At 38.9% G+C, this 18,617-nt stretch overlaps 1 protein-coding gene across 4 annotated transcripts in view; it reads right to left on the bottom strand.

Annotated features, from left to right (window-relative positions):
* The window catches only part of PLCB1 (phospholipase C beta 1), a 628,875-nt gene that overhangs the window by 400,256 nt on the left and 210,002 nt on the right, over nt 1-18,617 (bottom strand). For all 4 annotated transcript variants that reach the window (XM_036322262.1, XM_036322263.1, XM_036322264.1 and 1 more), the window contains exon 3: nt 1,835-1,903. In XM_036322262.1, coding sequence (XP_036178155.1) covers nt 1,835-1,903 — 69 coding nt within the window. The remainder of the gene's footprint in view (nt 1-1,834; nt 1,904-18,617) is intronic.

Below are 18,617 nucleotides of genomic sequence, written 5' to 3'. Positions count from 1 at the left end.
GCAAGAAATCGAAAGGGGGAAGAGCGAAGAACATGGAAAATCCACAGAGAAAGCAGTCTTTGGTGGAAATGCAGCCAAAGCCAGAGTATTCCTAGTGTCTAAGACTGTCCTCAAGAGATGCATTTTAGGATCTAATAGCGGTTTATCAGCTGAGCACAGCTCTGTTCATTTGTCATCATTCCATAGCCATTTATCAAACCGCATCCATACATGATGCACAACCAGTAGGCAGGCTGGGGGCTGCCATTAAAAAGACTGGAGCCTGAGGAACGCTCCATGTGGCTGAGGAACTGACTTGGACTCATGATGCCTGGGGCTGTGGGGAGGGGGATAAAGTGTAGGCAACTGTCTTTAACACATACTGAGAATGCAATTTCAAGTCAGGCCAATAAACTTGAATGAAAAGGCAAACTTTATTACAATGTTACCAATAGAGCTCTAACAGGCTTATAAGAAACTTGGCTGAAATATTGTTGGGAGAAGAAAAAAATATTCTTTCCTACACTACAAACTGTGAACAATTTTGAATCATCAACAACCCATTAATGTTACAAAACTGAAAAACTAAACTACTGAAATTCCATGATATTACTGAGATGAATGTAAGTAATATACTGTTTTCACAGAAAACACCGATAGCAACTTTCTTGAAAATAACTTTGATTTTCCCTTCTTTTTCTTTCTCACATTTTCCTGTAGATAATTGTTAACCCCTTTTAGTAATGAAAACAGTCTTTGGCAAAATTTGCAAGCAATGGCTGTGCCGTTATATATCTGAAGAAGAAGAATTACAGGTGACTTTTTTGTCTTCTTGCATTGTCAGAGATAAAATAACGACACTTTTTGATTTCAAAGAAACTATTTTGACCTTTAAAGAATAAAACAAAAGTTGCAGGCAGATACTCAAATGGAAAATTGCTACTTTTATGTCAATTTCCATGAAAGAGGCGAAAACTACTGAATGGCACCTATACGTCCCTATTTGCCAATACTCTCTGTGCTAGAAAGGAAGTACTTAAAGAACTAAAATTGGGTTCAGAGGGGATAAACGGCGATGGCTGGAAGCTTTACCTGGGGTGGTGAACACACAATACAGTGTAAAGATGATGTGTTGCAGTACTGTGCACCCAAAACCTGTATAATTTTGTTAACCAGTGTCACCCCAATTAATTAATTAATTTCCCACTTTGATGGTGAGTCAACATATCATGCTATACCCTACCAGATATTCTGTGTTAAAAAAAAATATTTTGTCCCTTATTCAGCATGCTTAAACAATCTTCAAAAAATGAAAGTGCCAACACTGCGTTGAGTATTTCTTCAGTAAGTTTTTCACACCAAAACAAACTGGCATTCCACACCACTGGTCCCAGGTCTGCTGGTCTTCACTAGTAACTGTGCAGAAAGAACTCTCACGCCCTTTGGGCTTCACAGATGGAATGATTTCCATTGCAAAGCATGTGAGGTATCAGGTCTTGTTTATCGTGTGTCAAAGATAATATTACTTATGCTTAGGAGGTTCGAGAAATTTTGCAGGTAATTTCCAATGCATTTTAGCTATGCAGAATTGCTCAGTAAGTTCGGCATTGTTATTGTATTCCAACAAAAGTAAAGCAAGCCCCTATATCCAACTGCCTATATATGTGCTCAAGGTTTCTGTCTTTTAACAAAAGTGGAAGTGTTGAGGGCATGGCTTCTGGAACGATCAGCTGCTTTATTGTGTTTTACAACATCTACAACAGAGAAACTTTTAATTGGGGCAATTAATTGACACTATGGCACAGCTAAATAATCAAGGCAGCATCTGGTGCGGGCACAGCGCTCCGCTTCCTACCTTGGGAGCTTTGGCGTGTTTCCCACATCTGGCATCCTTGACAAGGCTGAGATCTAACAGCTCCGTCTCCTGGAAGGCAAAAATGTGAAACTTAACTGTTAAGCATCCACACAGATCTCTTTGTTTTCTTTGTTTGATCTCTTTTCATTTGCATCACTTTAAAAAAATAATATCTTGAGACCTGACTGAAGTTTCCTCAGGAGTTGGGATATTTTCCCTTTTATGCTAATGACTTATTGAATTGTAATGGAAACAAAAAGATAGAAACTTCTAACTACTCAGGTTAATATATATTCTATATATAGCCTAATTGTGGGTATAATGATGTGTGGCGTGGGTCCCTACTCTATTGTACAAGGCATTCCTAAGTCCTGATGAATACGGCCTTCTTGTTTTCCTGTTGAAAAATAATCTTAAGAGTCACTCTGGGTGTAAGTGAGGCCATGTGAGTGGGGTGAGGGATGAGGGGGAAAGGGTAGAGGATGATGCTCCTCCCAACAGCTCACAGAATACCCAGCTTACCTCGCCATGGTAAATGAGATGAATCTGCCTCCCCTAGCCACCCCAATACAAGCCTTTTGCACACATACCTTATACCTTGATCTTTTCCTTTATTTATTATATATTTCTGAAGACCTGTAATATGCAAGTTACTCTAAAGTACAAGACAAAATATATGATTGCTTCTCTGGATGGACTTGCCATCAAATAGAAGACTAAGAAATGCATTTACTGAAGATCAAGGAGAAAGTGTCAATGTCAAATTTAAAGTTAACTGCTATGGAGGTCGGCAGAGCCAAGAGAGTTTCCCCCTATTGGCGCAGAGAAAAGTCCGTGGAGGAGTGACTGAGCCTGGAGAAGGGAGATGGGGAGGGAGGGGCTTATCTCAGTTGGAAGGTACAACATCAGCAAAGATCCAGAAAAGAAAGCACCAGAGGTTTGAGTAGAACCTCGAGGTATCCATGACCTTTAAACACTTAGAGAAGGAGAACACTGCAGGAGAAAGGGGTAGGGAGGAGGAGAAAAACAGAGAGTATCCAGGAGTAAGAAACAGTAGGAGGAAAGGCATAATGGCATCACAAAATGGGACTGGCCTAGGCAACATTCAGTATTCCATTGCTGAGGCCCTGAACATGTGAAGAAAAGTCATAGATGACACAGAAAGATGCTACAGCAAACCTCTCAAGGGAAGACAAGAACCAGTGGCCTCTCTTCTTTTGCTCATCATGATCTAGTTTGCTTTTCCCCATTTTTTTATTTTTAACCCATTCCCAGTTGTGTGTGATTCTGTGGGAATCCTCCCAAACCCTGAAGTATGACAGGCAATAAGCTAGCAAGGAATTTGCTGGATAAAGTAACTGGTGCCATGGTTCCTCTAAGGCCATACCATCCACAATATTATAGATCACCTTATAAATGTTAGAAAACAAGAGTATCAATGACAGGACTCTTGAGCAAATCCTATATAATAAAAGCTTAATATGCTAAGTGTCTGGTCAGCCAGTCAGCCATTCAACCAATCAAAGCATAATATGCTAATGATATGCTAAGGCTGCTCAACTGCTTGCTATGATGTGCACTGACCACCAGGGGGCAGACACAGTGGGTGCGAGCGGGACAGGCGCCATCAGCATGTGGGAGCGGTGGTGGGAGTGGGGCTGCCAACAGACAGGGGGCCAGGGGCCACGGAGGGAGGGGCTGGGTGGGGATGCGGATGATGGGCCAAGACCTGCCCCATGCCCACTGCAGCCTCGCAACCCACAGTTCCTTTCAAGGTGCATGAATTTGTGCACTGGGCCCCTAGTGTATAATAAAGTCCTCAGACATGAGGAAGTGGTGCTTCTGGCCCAGGTTCTTTACCTCTACAGCGACATCAACCAAAACATTCGTGGTAAGAGGAGAAACAAGAACTAAGCTTGAAGACCACACTGAGTGGAAATTTGAGAAAGGAGAGAGCCAAAGGCAGACAGAGATGAGAGTGATAGTATGGAGGTAGCACTAAGAGAAGAAAATAGAGGAGTTATAAACAACTCTGGGATTTCCATCTTGCTCACTGGGACTCAAAACTTTGGGCAAGATGATAGTGCATTATGGAGATGTTGGTTTGAGTCCCTCAAACCAACTGAATGCTCCAGTATATCAGGTACAGACTAGGTACTGAGAAATCTCAATCTCTCTCTCTCTCTCTCTCTCTCTCTCTCTCTCTCTCTCTCTCTCTCTCTCACACACACACACACACACACACACACACACACACTCATACACACACAACCACAAAGAACTGATACCTGTGTTGAGATGCACATGCAAAAAACCAATTCTTATATTCTAAAGGAGACATCTCAAAGTGCCCTGCAGACATGGGACATGAGGGCTATGGCATCTTTTCAGCCAATTTATAAGAATTAGGAAGAAATTTTGCAGCCTTACAATTCTGTGTGTTTGGGGGTGGGGATGTCCAGGGAGAGGAAAGAGCAGGTGCAAATGCAGAGAGGTTAGAAGTCACCCGGGATACACAGCAGAGTTGCCTAGAGAGTTAGCATAATCACTCCTAGCCTCAGCAGTTGTTAACTGTGTGTTCTCTTTATAATTATTCATAAAACGCTGACGTTTATGTTTAATGCACTTTTCATATATGTTGCATGATGTTTTACATATAGGCAAAAAAAAAAAACCCACACACACATACACAAGGCATTTTTCCAATTTTATAGCAACATTTTCTATTCAGGAAAATGCTTCCCAGTTGAACAAACAATAGACGTAAATTTTACTTGTTTGTTTATACACACAAAGCCCAAATTGAGTTCACATGGAACTAGATCTTAGCAGGCATCATTATACAGTCTTTTATACTACACATAATGAACGCTGTTTTCTCCTTTCTGCTCAAGAGGAAATGCTCATTCCCCAAGTCACAGAGGGGTAGTTAATGCCAGATGCCCGAGGGATTCATTTCGACATCACAAAGACGGAGAAACTCGCCAGCGTATAACACTGTGTGTGCAGGAAAACCTCCACGGGGCTCTGTCAATGTGGGTAATGTAGCATGGGAAAGACCCGGGTGGGAAATCTGCCCGTGGACTCATTGGGCAAGAAAGTGATGATTAAAATAGTGTCCCCCACTTCTATTAACATGCAGCAGCCACCCCCTCGGGGGCTTCACTGCATCCTATTCTCTCCTCCACTAAAAAGAAAATGAGGAACCCAATGCACAGGGCCACGAAACTGTTCCTTGTGTCATTAAAACTTCTTCTAGGTTAATTTTCTTGTGCTAACAGTTTAAACAAACCACTCTCGTTATTAGAAAGCAGGGAAGTGGCCCCTTTTTCGATTCATTTACGAATTACTGTTTACCTTTAAGAAATAGAGGTCATATGATTTTAAGGGAAAATAAGGGTCTGAATAAGGGCCCTAAAATTACCCAGTCATGTATTCAGCCAGTCACCATACCATGCCAGCATCAGTTTTCTCATCTATAACATGAGTCTGATCAGACTTCTCAAACCTTAGCCTGCATGACAGTCCCCTGGAAGACTTAAAATACACATTGCCTGGCGCCATCCACCAGTTTCTGGTTCAACGGGACCAGGGCAGCCAGAGAACCTGCATCTCTAATAAGCTCTCAGGTGATGCTGATGCTACTTGTATGTTACTGTATGTTGTATGAAGAATCTATAACGGTCATTTATTTGTATATAGTAGAACTGTCAAATAAAAAATATCACACCTACTGAACATAAAAGTATGCCCAATTTCAGTTTAATTTGATTTAATTGAAGAAAAACAAGAGCCACCAACTCCTAATAAATGTCCTTAGCATCAACGTGTACCCTATACGAGTAAAAGGTGTCTTGTTAATCAGAAATGTAAGCAACCACTGAAATCATTTTGTTTGCTGAAAATGCTATACTATCTAACCTTTACATTCTACTTGATAACATCGTTAGAAAAGCAAAAGAAGGAAACTTTTTTAAAAATATATTTTATTGAATTTTTTACAGAGAGGAAGGGAAAGGATAGAGAGTTAGAAACATCTATGGGAGAGAAACACCGATCAGCTGCCTCCTGCACACCCCCCACTGGGGATGTGCCTGCAACCAAGGTACATGACCTTGACCGGAATCGAACCCGGGACCCTTCAGTCTGCAGGCCGATGCTCTCTCCGCTGAGCCAAACCGGTCAAGGGCAAGAAGGAAAATTTTGGTTCTCTCACTTCAAAGCTCACCCCACAATGGAAAGAGTATTGGGGTCCACAAAGGCCTGTGGGCTTCCTGGACTAATAAAAGAACAATGAACTAACAGGCCCCCTTTATTTTCAAGGTACACAATGCCCCTCGCCCCTAGGAGATCACATTCCTAGCCCCCCCCCCCCAGATACATCCGATTGAAGTGATGACAGATGACAAATTTCCCCTTTCTCAGTACTCATAAAGGTGAATCAACAGTAATCAAGAGTTTATTTTTGACATTTTGAATGAGTGATGAGAGAACTGAGATAAGCAAGCTAAGGAACGACTAAATTGACTCTGCTGTTTACTATTCAGCAGAAAGATTTTAATCCATCAGCTACAAGCACACTGTGAGGTAGATGAGCCATGAAATGCACTGCAAACTCAGGGAAGAATACAATTCAAAACTCAAGTCTTTTCCAGAATAGCTATTTCTGTGCTAAATTCCATTAGCTGCCCAGTATAATAACGTGCTTCAAGTTCACACAATATATAATCAGAGCAGCAATTACAGTCATAAACATTTCACAAGGAAGATATTAATGGCTGGGTGTGTGTGTGAGGGGGAGGGGTGATTATGTGTACCTTCGCATGGGGTATACTCAGTAAGTTGTTCAATCTCCATTTACCAAAACTAGCAGACAGTAATATGCTTTACTGACAGTTCAACCTCCCTAAAATGCTCAATATTGAAAAGCACTATCTTATAGTCCTTAAAATGGAGGGATTTAATATAAAGAGAAGCAGATGGCATAGACAACTCATTGTTCTTCGCTTTAGCCCACCTCTGAGGGAGTGAAAAATATGTGTAGGTACTTTTCCAAAGAAAAAATCCCTGCGCTCTGCTTCACTTGGTCTGGTCTCCTTTGTTCCCTCGCCTTGATTTCCATCTTCTCCTCCAGAATCTGCACTAGAGTCTCAGTGTAGGAAACACCAATGGAAATGAGATGCACAGATCATCAGTAACAACCACAGCGGAGAAAAGAGAACAGCGGCGCATCTGAATTTCTTTAAACAAACCTAGCATAAGTGTGGTGTGAATTTCATCAAACAAGGAGGCAGAAAACTTAACTGGGAATTGTCATTTGGAATCTACGCATTATTAAGCAAGTTACTACAGATGTCTGTGCCTTCTTTGCTTGTTTGTCAAAGAGAGCTGCAGATGCCAGCAAACACCTTCCTCATTGGGCTGCTGTTAAATCAACTGAGATATTAAACTAGCATCTCCGCTTAGCAAGCAGGGAGAACTGCAGAGGGACACATTGTTAAGCTTATGATATTTCCAATTCCAAGTGAGAGAGAAAAGATCCTAGCTAGTAGAAAAGCCAAAAACAGGTAGGTAAAGAATCTAACTAATTGAATACGGCAGAGATGATGGGCTCTCACTGCCATGAGTATGTTACCCTTTATTGCAGTGGTTCTCAACCTTGGCTGCACATTAGAATCACCTGGGAATCGTTTTAAAATCCTGATTTCTGGGCCTATCCTCCGGAAATTCTGTTTCTTTGTTATGGGGTGGGGCCACAACATTAGTAACAAAGAAACAGAATTTCCGGAGGATGGGGCCCAGAAATCAGGATTTTAAAAAGATTCCCAGGTGATTCTAATGTGCAGCCAAGGTTGAGAACCACTGCTTTATGGCAAATGGGAAGGGATGTTGCAGGTGTAATTAAAGGATCCAATCAGATGACTTAAATTTAACCTCAAGAGAGATGAGACTTTCAGAGAGGATCTAGAAGTGAGAGGTTTGAAGCAGTGGCGATGCTGCCCTGATGACTATGTTGTTTATTGCCTATGAAAAGGGAAGGCCTCTATGAGCTAAGGGCCTCAGTCTTACAATGACAAAGGACTGAATTGTGGCAACAACCTGAAGGAGGTTGGAAGAACTCCAACTGCAGATGAAAAGCAGCCTTGCAGACAACTTTCATGCAGCCTTGGGGGACCCTAAGCAGGTGAAACCCTGCCCCATTCAAACTGTAAGATAATAAATGTGTGTTGTTTTAAGCCATTAAGTTTGTGGTACCTTGTTCTGCAGCAATAGATATACAGGGCCCCAACTGTTTCCAAGTGCTAACGTATTTAATTAGAAAGGAATGGGGATGAATTTATATATCTTGGCACTCTAACCCAGCATAAAAATGATTGCAATGCTGCTATCTTTCTTAAACACAGCCAACATGAAACAATTATTATAAATGAATCATAGAATTTTGGAATTGAAAACTATTTCAGATGAGGAAATTGAGTGCCAGAGAAAATATATCAATTGCCCCAAATCACTGAAACTGGGTACAGGATAGAAAAAGAATCCATTTACTCCCAGATGTAATTTTTGCCCTAAAAGATTATTTTTTATTATTGATAAAATAGCAGGAGTATTAACTGAGTTATACAAATGGAAGAAGGAGCACATGTCTTTGTTCATGTATAAGAAAATCCATCAGATAATTAGAATGCAATGCTAGCTTCCAAAGGCTGTGTCTCCAAAAGGCAATGTAAATGGTATTGGCAAATTTCTAGTTAATTTTTTCTTTGTAGATAGTCAGAAAGATAGTTCAACTTCTGGTTATGCAATAGCCAAATTTCCTCCTTCTTAACCTTCTTCTCTAGCTCCTGAGAAACTTTTATATATTCATCTAAGAATGAAAGTTGCTTACGTTAAAAGCTAATGCAGCTAAACATAAAATTATATCCATAGCATCAAAGCTTTATTAAGATACAGAATTAATAAAACAATTGTAATAGTATTTATGTTTATAACCTGATGCATCTATGACTGTGGGGAGAACGCACGACACAACTTCCAAAGTCCTGGAGTATATTATATCTGAAAATAGCTTCTTGCAGTTTTTAAAAAATGATGAATGAAAAGCATGTGAAATTTAAAATTATAGTAATTGGCTGTACTTTAACCCTTATTTGGTTGACATAAAAACTGAGAAAAAAGGCTTCATAATCACCATGGAAAATATATATACTAAAGAAGACAGATATATACTAACGAAGACTAAAATATATATATATATATTTATATATCTATCTTATTTATATATCTTATCTTATATATCTACCATATATATATATATATATTTATATATCTATCTTATATATATATATCTAAAGAAGACAGATATCATGAATAAATTGGATATTATAACCAATATGCTTTATTTTCCTAGTTTTTTAGTTATTTATTAACAGGCATTTATGGAGGGATTCACTGCATTTTTATGAATAAATAATGACATTGTATTGGTTAAGGTTTCAGAGGTGTGTTTTTCTATTGTAACTGTAATGATAAAGAATGTGTTGCCACGGTTTTCTATAAGTCTGTACTCAGCAAAAGTCCTCATTTCAGGCTAATCAGATTATCTAGAAACTGCATCCATCATTTGACAAATAGTTTCATAAGTGCTGAAAACTGGATGAGCACAGAATTCGATTTCCATAAAAGGTCTCTTGAAAAGAAACATGGAAATTATATCGATTAATCAGGCAAATAAGCTATTTCCACTTGAAAAGACTAGATGATTTAAACTTAGCAAGTTTTTCCCTTTAAGTCATCTAAAAATATTATCTCTGGACTATACTGACTTTACTATGGCTGAATAGCCAGCCAAGCTTTTATAGCTGGTAGCACAAGCTGCTTCTGACTCCTTAATCTTGACCTTAATGCAATATTTGTGCATACCATTTATCTGCCTACATGACTTAAATTCTTTAATTTCTCAAGACCAGTGGTTCTCAATTTGTGGTCCCTGAACCAATAGCATCAGCATCAACATCACATAGGAACGTGTGAAAAATGCAAATTCTCAGGCCCTACCCTAGGCCTACTAAATCAGAATCTCTGGTAGGACCCAGAAATCTATTTCAATTAAGACCTGAAGTGATTCACATGTAATCTTAAATTTGAGAACCTGTGTCCTAGATATTAAATGAAGACAATAGCTGCCCATGAAGAAGGCTGATTCACCAGGGCTAGAATTTGTTGTAGGACATCGGATAAGCTGCCTAAATCCATTCAAGAAATAACTAAATCAGAGCCCTGAAAGCAATTGGAGAACTGACAGTAAGACAGTTGGTGAAAAGTCTTCTTCAGACTACTTTGTTTGTCAACAGCATCAATATTACTGTAAACTGAAGCAGCTATTTCACATGGGGCCCAGGAGGATAGACCAAGTCAAGGAGAGATTCCAAAGATTCTTTGGGCTATTTCCAAATGTTCTGATTAAACCTCTATGTCTAAGACACCTGAGCTGGCAACTGATGTGTTTCCTTTTCTCTTTAATCACCCAATCATGACGTGTCTGGTGACTTCAAGATTTTCTGAGGTATACAAAAATGGCACTTGTCCTTCCCTTCCCTAATAGCCACTTTGTAATATCCATTCAGATAGTCTCATGTTTCTCCTTCTCCTATTTACTCAAACATGTATCACAAATTTTTCTACCCAAAGGTTTGAATTTTGTTCTGCCGTGGCACTGCCTGTGTTCTAGCAAACACAGGATTAAAAAAAAAAAATACTAATGCTTCAAGGACATTCTAAGGCTTTTTTCTTTTAAAACCTGTGATTTATGGAAATGAAACAACACACTTTTGAATGGCCAATGAGTCAAAGAAGAAATCAAAAGGGAAATTAGAAAATATGGAGACAAAAAAAAAAAGAAACAATATACCAGAACTTATGGGATGCAGCAAAAGCAGCAACCCCAGAATTCTGGTGACCTTTTAACCTCACTTAAATCCTGAACATACAAGGAATTAAGCTATCTTCCAAAATTAGATATTTTAAGTTGACCAATGTGCATGAATGTCTTTTTCTTTTCTCTTCAAAGAAGACTTGCTTCTTAAGATCATTTTTGGCTTACTGGCAAGGCAATAGGAATACAATTGTCCTTTTTCCAATGCTCATTTATAGGAATAAGGACTGGCTGTGTCTATGGGGAGTATGGTACTCAATGAATTTTCTGGAGAAGAATATTCACCAGGGCAATCAACAAATCATCCTCAATGCCCTGCCTATGTGCTGTATATTCACCAAAAGTAAACCCCTTTTCAACTGTTGATCAACCTTTACACATAATGCAAATACACACAATGTATATCAAGAGCTATAAATGAGTCACTTGGGTGGTCTGGCTCAGTAGTTGAGTGTCGACCTGTGAACCAGGAGGTCACAGTTCAATTCCCAGTCAGGGCACATGCCCAGGTTCCACACTCATTCACCAGTTTGGGGCTTGCAGGAGGCAGCCGATCAATCATTTTCTCTCATAATTGATGCTTCTATCTCTCTCTCTCTCTTCCTTCCTCTCTGAAATCAATATATATTCATATATATATATATATATATATATATATATATATATATAATTTTAGAGAACTATAAATGAGTCAAAACATTCACTGAATCCAAGGCCATTTTCCAGTTACTGGGGAAATTTTCATAAAGCTCCTGTAAGAAACTCTATTGATGGCCACTTGGATCCCTGCTGGTCCCCCTTTCAGACACCCATCCCCCGGTGTGCTTACTTCCCTCCTAACAATTGACATCTGTGGCTACCTGGAGCCACTTCACCCAGATGCACAGACAGAGCATAAGAACCTAGGAGGCCATTTCCCTCAGGGAGCTCATAGCTCCTAACTGACAGGTGCAGGAGCATGAAAGCCCAGTAAACTTGCCTTGGGGCAGAAAAAACTCCCAGGTTGAGGGTAGGACCTCACCTGAAAGCTCACCCTTGGTTGGCTTCTTTCCCTTTACCGTCCTGTTTCCCCGACTCTCTTACATGTTCTCCTGGACCCCTACGTTAATAAATCTCTTGCATACAACCATTTGCACTTGGGTCTGTTCAGAGGACAGGATTCAAAACAGCTATCATTTGCAAATAATCAAAAGTTAGAATATAATGTTAAATTTAAAAGTATCCTGAATCACACATAGACTACTTTTAAAATCAAATTTTTATACTAATTATTGTCTTTGGCTTTTCATATATTTCTGTATATTTTTTGAATTCTTTTTAAATTTTCTTTGAAAACAGCTTTAAGCATTATAATGTATCCAATAAATAAACATTCTTTGAGACTGAGTTCTCAATCACCGTACATGGTATTTTATCTCATATCATCCTTAAACAGATTTTAAATGATTTTTAGCATTTCCTGGGAAATAGCCGTATGAGTACATATCATCTACTCTAATGTGAAAATAGTTGTCTCTTCAGCTTTGTGATCCAGATCATAATCTACACAATGACTGCTTTTAAAGAAGGATTATTTCTTACTGAAAAAAAATTAAAAGTTATGACAATCATCAGCTTACCTAATTCCCCAGAGTTCATTTTTATCATATTTAGAGCTAAAAAAAGAAATATGTTCATATCCACTATATTTTGGGTCACTTTTTTTTGGTGAAGATTTATTTCATTTTCAACCACCTAATCCAGCTTCCCTTCTTTAAAAATATATTTTTTAATTACTCCCAGATAAAATTGTCATTGGTAGAATGCAGGACCCAATTTCTTTGCATGCTCTCCTTCCTTCCAATCAGAACATTCTACATTTTATTGTGTCCTTTGTAAATATAGTTAAGGAAAAATATAATTGTATTAGAATTTTTCATCAAGGGCAAAACAGTCATAAGATATAGTCATTAAATTCCATGGCCATTTCAATATTACTTTCTGGTGTGTGAGATATCTGCTTGTTCCAGATCATGTTCTCAGAGAATCACATTTAAAAAAAAAATTACCTTTATTGTTTAAAGTATTACATATGGCCCCTCCTTTTGCCAGTATGACCCCCTCTACCCCACACCTATACCTTCCCCTCCACCACTACTATCTGTGTCCAGCGGTTATGCATATAAATTCTTTGGTTAATCTCTTCCTGCCCACCCCCTTCCCTATTGCCTCTGAGATTCATCAGTCTGTTCCATGTTTACATGTCTCTGAATAGATTTTGATCATCTGTTTATTTTATTCATTATATTCCACATATGAGTGAGATCATGTGATACCTGTCTTTCTCTGACTGGCTTATTTCACTTAAGCATAATACCCCTAAGATATCTCCATGCTATCTCAAAGGGTAAGAGATCCTTTTTGACAGCTACATAGTATTCCATTGTACCACAGGTGTGTGTGTGGGTGTGTGTGTTTTAAGCCATTCATCTACTGACGGGCACTTGAGCTGTTTCCAGATCTTAGCTATTGTAAATAATGCTGCTATGAACATATATATATATATATATGTTCATAGCAGCATTATACACACACACACACACACACACACATATATATATACATACACATATATATATATGTTTCTGATTGATGTTTTGGATTTGTAGAATATATTCCTCAAAGTGGGATCACTGGGTCAAATGGCAGTTCCATTTTTAATTTTTTGAGGAAACTCCACGTTGTTTTTCAAGGTGGCTGCACCAGTCTACATTCTACCAACAGTCTACTAGGGTCCCTTTTTCTCCACATTCTTGCCAGCACTTGTTGTTCATTGATTTATTGATGGTAGCCATTCTGGCAGGTGTAAGGTGGTACCTCATTGTCATTTTAATTTGCATCTCTCTGATGATCAATGACTTTGAGCATTTTTTCATGTCTCTTGGCCATCTACATATCCACTTTGGAGAAGTGTCTATTTAGGTCCTTTGCCCATTTTTAATTGGATTGTTTGGCTTCCTTTGTTGAGTTGTATGAGTACTTTATATCTTTTGGAAATTAACCCCTTATCAGATGTACCATTGGCAAATATGTTTTCCCATACAGTGGGTTCCCTTTTCACTTTGATACTGGTTTATCTTGCTGTTCAGAAGCTTTTCAGTTTGATGTACGAGTAATCCCACTTGATTATATTTCCTTTATCATGCCCTAGGTAATGTATCTATGAAAATTCTGCTTTGTGAGATGTCTAATATTTTGCTGCTTATGTTTTCTTCCAAGATTTGTTGGTTTCAGGATTTACATTTAAGTCTTCTATCCATTTTGATTTTATTCTTGTGTATGGTGGAAGTTGGATGGTAAAGGCCTGCCTGAGAAAGATGTCCTCTACAGGATGAAGGAATGACTCAACATAGGAATCCAGGTGGCTTCCCTCCAAACTCTATCCCCAGAGACACCAAATCCTGATTCTCCTCACACAGCTCCAGTCCACTCTGCTGGAGCCCAATGTGAGTGGCTACACACGAAATTTTGTGTGTAGGTCCTATAAGAGGGTACCAACGTTTTCAGCCATCTCTTCCAGGTGGACACAAACCCCACAGCCTTTCACAGCCTTGTGTTATGTGGGCACCTTTCTCAGTTCTGAGCTGGAGAGCCCGGCTTTGGGGTTAGATCCCAGGAACCCTCCAGCAGCTGAGATATATCCCTCCTGAGCTTAAGCTGCTGCCTGTGGGAACCCAGCCAGCTCTCTCATGTCTCTGAACTTCCTACTAGTCTCTATGCGGTCTCCACTTTATGTCCTTGGTTATAAGCATTCTCTACAGCTAGTCTTCAATTGGTTTTTCAGGATGATTTTTCTAGGTATTAGTTGTAATTCCAGTTTAATCCTGGGAGAATGTTAGTGTAGCTTCCACTTAATCCACCACCATCTTGGAATCTGCTCTCCAGAATCACATTTTTTATTATCATTGTTCACCTTTCAAAGTGAGTCCCATATGATTCCAGGAAGGCTCCATACTTTTCAAAAACAGACCCACCGTAACTTTTTCCATGTTTTGATTAATTGCTTTATTCTCTAGAGTCTAGAACAACTGAATTTCATAATCTTTTATGAAGTCTAAATTTTGACCAGGGTCACTATCCCTGGGTATCTAATTTTCCTAAGTAAATAACTCATGAATCCTTAACATAGGCATTGAACACCCAGAGGACAGATCATATTTTCATTATTGCACAATATATTTCTTCTTGCTTAGATGAAAGTAAACTCTAAAAATAATCTTCCTCAGAATTACTTACCCCATAGTATTAAGAAACTAAATACCTCGGACAAAAATGTTTAAATCTGCCGAAACCGGTTTGGCTCAGTGGATGGAGCGTCGGCCTGCGGACTGAGGGGTCCCGGGTTCGATTCCAGTCAAGGGCATGTACCTGGGTTGTGGGCACTTCCCCAGTGGGGGATGTGCAGGAGGCAGCTGATCGATGTTTCTCTCTCATCGATGTTTCTAACTCTCTATCTCTCTCTCTTCCTCTCTGTAAAAAATCAATAAAATATATTTTTTTAAAAAAGTCAATAAAAATATATTTTAAAAAAAAAAGTTTAAATCTATATAGTTCAGACCTGGACTTGTGTTTAGTGAAAATAGTCGACCTTGATTTTCCATAAAGTTTTTGTGATTTTTCTCCTTGCTTTTCTTCATGTCTGAGCAATTTATTCCCTAATCTGTGCTATTACTTGAATAACCAATGTGTCTCCCTTTAGGCCCCACCACAAAAAACCTATTGTGTTTCGCAACCTAGGTTATTTGGGTTTTCAATTTTAAGTCAGATGAATCACATTTGCTCTATGTGGGTCAGTCAAAATTAAGTACAGAAGACTCCATGTACCAAAATTGGTGTTATTCTGCTTATGATTATGGAATTAAATTAACCTGAGTCTTAAGCACTGTATGTCTTTCGGCATTATTTTTTTTAGTACAAAAGCAATCTTCAAGCAATTGCTTAGATTTAAGACCTTTCCCTTTCTCTCTTTCGGTATAGTCTTTTAGAATGATCAGTGGTCTTCAAAGTACGGAACCTGGACTAATAGTGTCAGCATCACCTGGGAACTTACTAGAAATACAAATTCCTGGGCCCTACATCAGACCTATTGAACTAGAAACACTGAGGGGTAGGATCCAGCAATATGCGTGATAACAAACCTTCCAGGAAAATCTGACACACTCACAAGTTTGAGAACCATGAGAAGGGACACTTAAAAATTGGAAACAAATAGTACGTTGATATCTGTGCTTAATAATGCCCTTACTTATAAACTTTCTAGTTCTTAATAACTCCCTTACTTATAAATGCTCATATTTATGTTAAAGCACACAGAAAAAATTATGTATTTTTATTTAAAGAAAATGTTTGATATTTATGATGCTCATATGCTACTTTTAAACAAAATATGTGCATAACTGAAACCTGAGATGCCAGGAGAAGAGAGAGAGAGGAGAAAGAAGGAGGATAATTTACAAAATAAGTAAATTATTTATACAAAATAAATAAATAAATCCCAGACACAATGGAGTCTTACTTTATATCATATCCATTCTGCAAGTCTATTTTTAAAGTTAAGAAGAAGAAAAGAAAAAAAAAAACAGCATAAAGGGGCTCTTTGGTATATATAAGCATTCCCAAGTGCTTTTAAAAACATTTCCTGATGGAATTATTATTAATCCACTTAAAGGGCATAGAAAGCTAAAGGGCTAACCATCATTGTTATGCTCAGTGATTACGGTATTATAATGGTGTGACTCCTCTCTCTACACAGCTGAGTGGGTCTGTGCAGTTCAGCAGACCTTAAGGCAGAGGAGGCTAACTCTCCACCAGAATTGCACCTTGCCTTACACCAGTGGTTCTCAACCTTCTGGCCCTTTAAATACAGTTCCTCATGTTGTGACTCAACCATAAAATTATTTTTGTTGCTACTTCATAACTGTAACGTTGCTACTGTTATGAATCGTCATGTAAATATCTGATATGTAGGATGGTCTTAGGCGACCCCTGTGAAAGGGTCGATTGACCGCCAAAGGGATCGCGACCCACAGGCTGAGAACCTCTGCCTTACGCAATGCGGAGAATTGCTAGAAAGTCACTGCCCAAGCATAAGCCACATTTCACACACTCCTTTCATGTTTGGAGGATCATATGACTAGTTCTCACAAAGGGCACGTGAATGAAAGAGATGGGGGTCAGGTCACTTCCAAGTCTTTTTCTTTCTCCTTCTTCCTTTTCACAGTAGTCAAGGGGACCCTAAAAGGCACTGGAGCCACTAGATTAAACAGAGCCTATGTCTCTGAATCACCAGGTAGAAGAAAGCCATCTGCAGATCAGAAACACCCACACTGTACTCTTAAATGAATGAGAAATAATTGTGTTAAGTCATTAAAATTCTAGAGTTTACTTTTTTTAACAGGAAATTTAGTTAATATAGGGCTTACATGACCTTTTTTAAAAGGACAGATTCCACTATCTCATATCATAAAACACCATAGGTCAACTTGACCGGGACACAGTGTACCCAGGTAACTGGACAAACATTTTTTTCTGCATGTATCTGTGAGGGTGTTTCTGGGTGAGGTTAGTATTTGAATCCATAGACTCAGAAAAGCAGATTGCCCTCCCAATGCAGGTGTGTCTGACAGGTTGAGCTGGGGCATCAGTCTTCTCCTGCACTCACACCATTGGCTTCCTTGGATCTCAGGCCTTGGGGCTTGGATAGCAGATTGTGGGACTCTTCAGCCTCCATAACTGAATGAGCCACTTCTTTATACATATCTCTGAAGAATTCTAATACATGCATGGCATGTTAAAAATGGGGGCGGGGCATTATAAGTGAAAAACTATTTTTAAGATGGTGAAAACGAGATCTGTAGAAGATTGTGGATGCAAACACCCCAGATACCTCAACACACTTGACTTAACCCACTTCTTTCCCTTGATAGACATAAATCTCATGAAGTTACAGCAAGAAATCTCTAAGTGTCTTGATTACTATAGCTTCACAGTCAGGCAGAAATCAGATAGTGTGAGTCCTCCGACTTTGTCCTTCCTTTATAATAGTGTGTTGCCTAGTCTCAGTTCTTTGCATTTCCATATAATTTTTTGAGTGTGCTGATACCTTTTAAAAATGTTTCTGAACCCAGCCGGTGTGGCTTGGTGGTTGAGCATTAGCCCATGAACCAGGAGGTCAGGGTTTGATTCCCAGTCAGGGCACATGCCCAGGTTTCCGGTTCAATCCCCAGTCGGGGGTGGGGAAAGGGGGGGTGTATGTGTGCAGGAGGCAGCCCATCCTTGTTTCTCTCTATTAGATGTTTCATCTCTCTATCCCTCTCCCTTCCCTTCCTCTGTCTAAAAATCAATATAATATATATTTAAAAAACATTTCTGAGAAGTGAATTGGAACTGCATTGATTCTATAGTTCAGTTGGGAAGAACTAAGATCTTTCCGAAATTGAATCTTTCCATCCATGAGCGAGAAATATCATGTGATTGATTTAGGTCTTCTTTGACATCTTTCATCAGTGTTTTGCAGTTTTTCACATGCAGATCAGTGATAGATTTTGTTAGACTTAGCCTTAAGTATTTCAAATTTTGGTGCGATTATGGATGGTAATTTTTTATGTTTCAAATTATAAATGTTCATTGCTGGAATATAGGAAAGAATTGACTTTTATACATGAACCTTGTATCTTGTGATCTTGCTGGACTTCCTTACTTATTCCAGGTAGATTTGTTTTTACAGATTTTTGGGGGTTTCCTACATAAAATATATCATCTATGAGTAAAGACAGTTTTATTTCTTCATTTCACTTGTTTATTTTTTCT

The sequence above is a fragment of the Myotis myotis genome, unplaced genomic scaffold (genome assembly GCF_014108235.1).
Source record: "Myotis myotis isolate mMyoMyo1 unplaced genomic scaffold, mMyoMyo1.p scaffold_m19_p_9, whole genome shotgun sequence".
In the NCBI taxonomy this organism is placed as follows: Eukaryota; Metazoa; Chordata; class Mammalia; order Chiroptera; family Vespertilionidae; genus Myotis; species Myotis myotis.
This window is presented reverse-complemented; position numbering and strand designations above follow the sequence as displayed.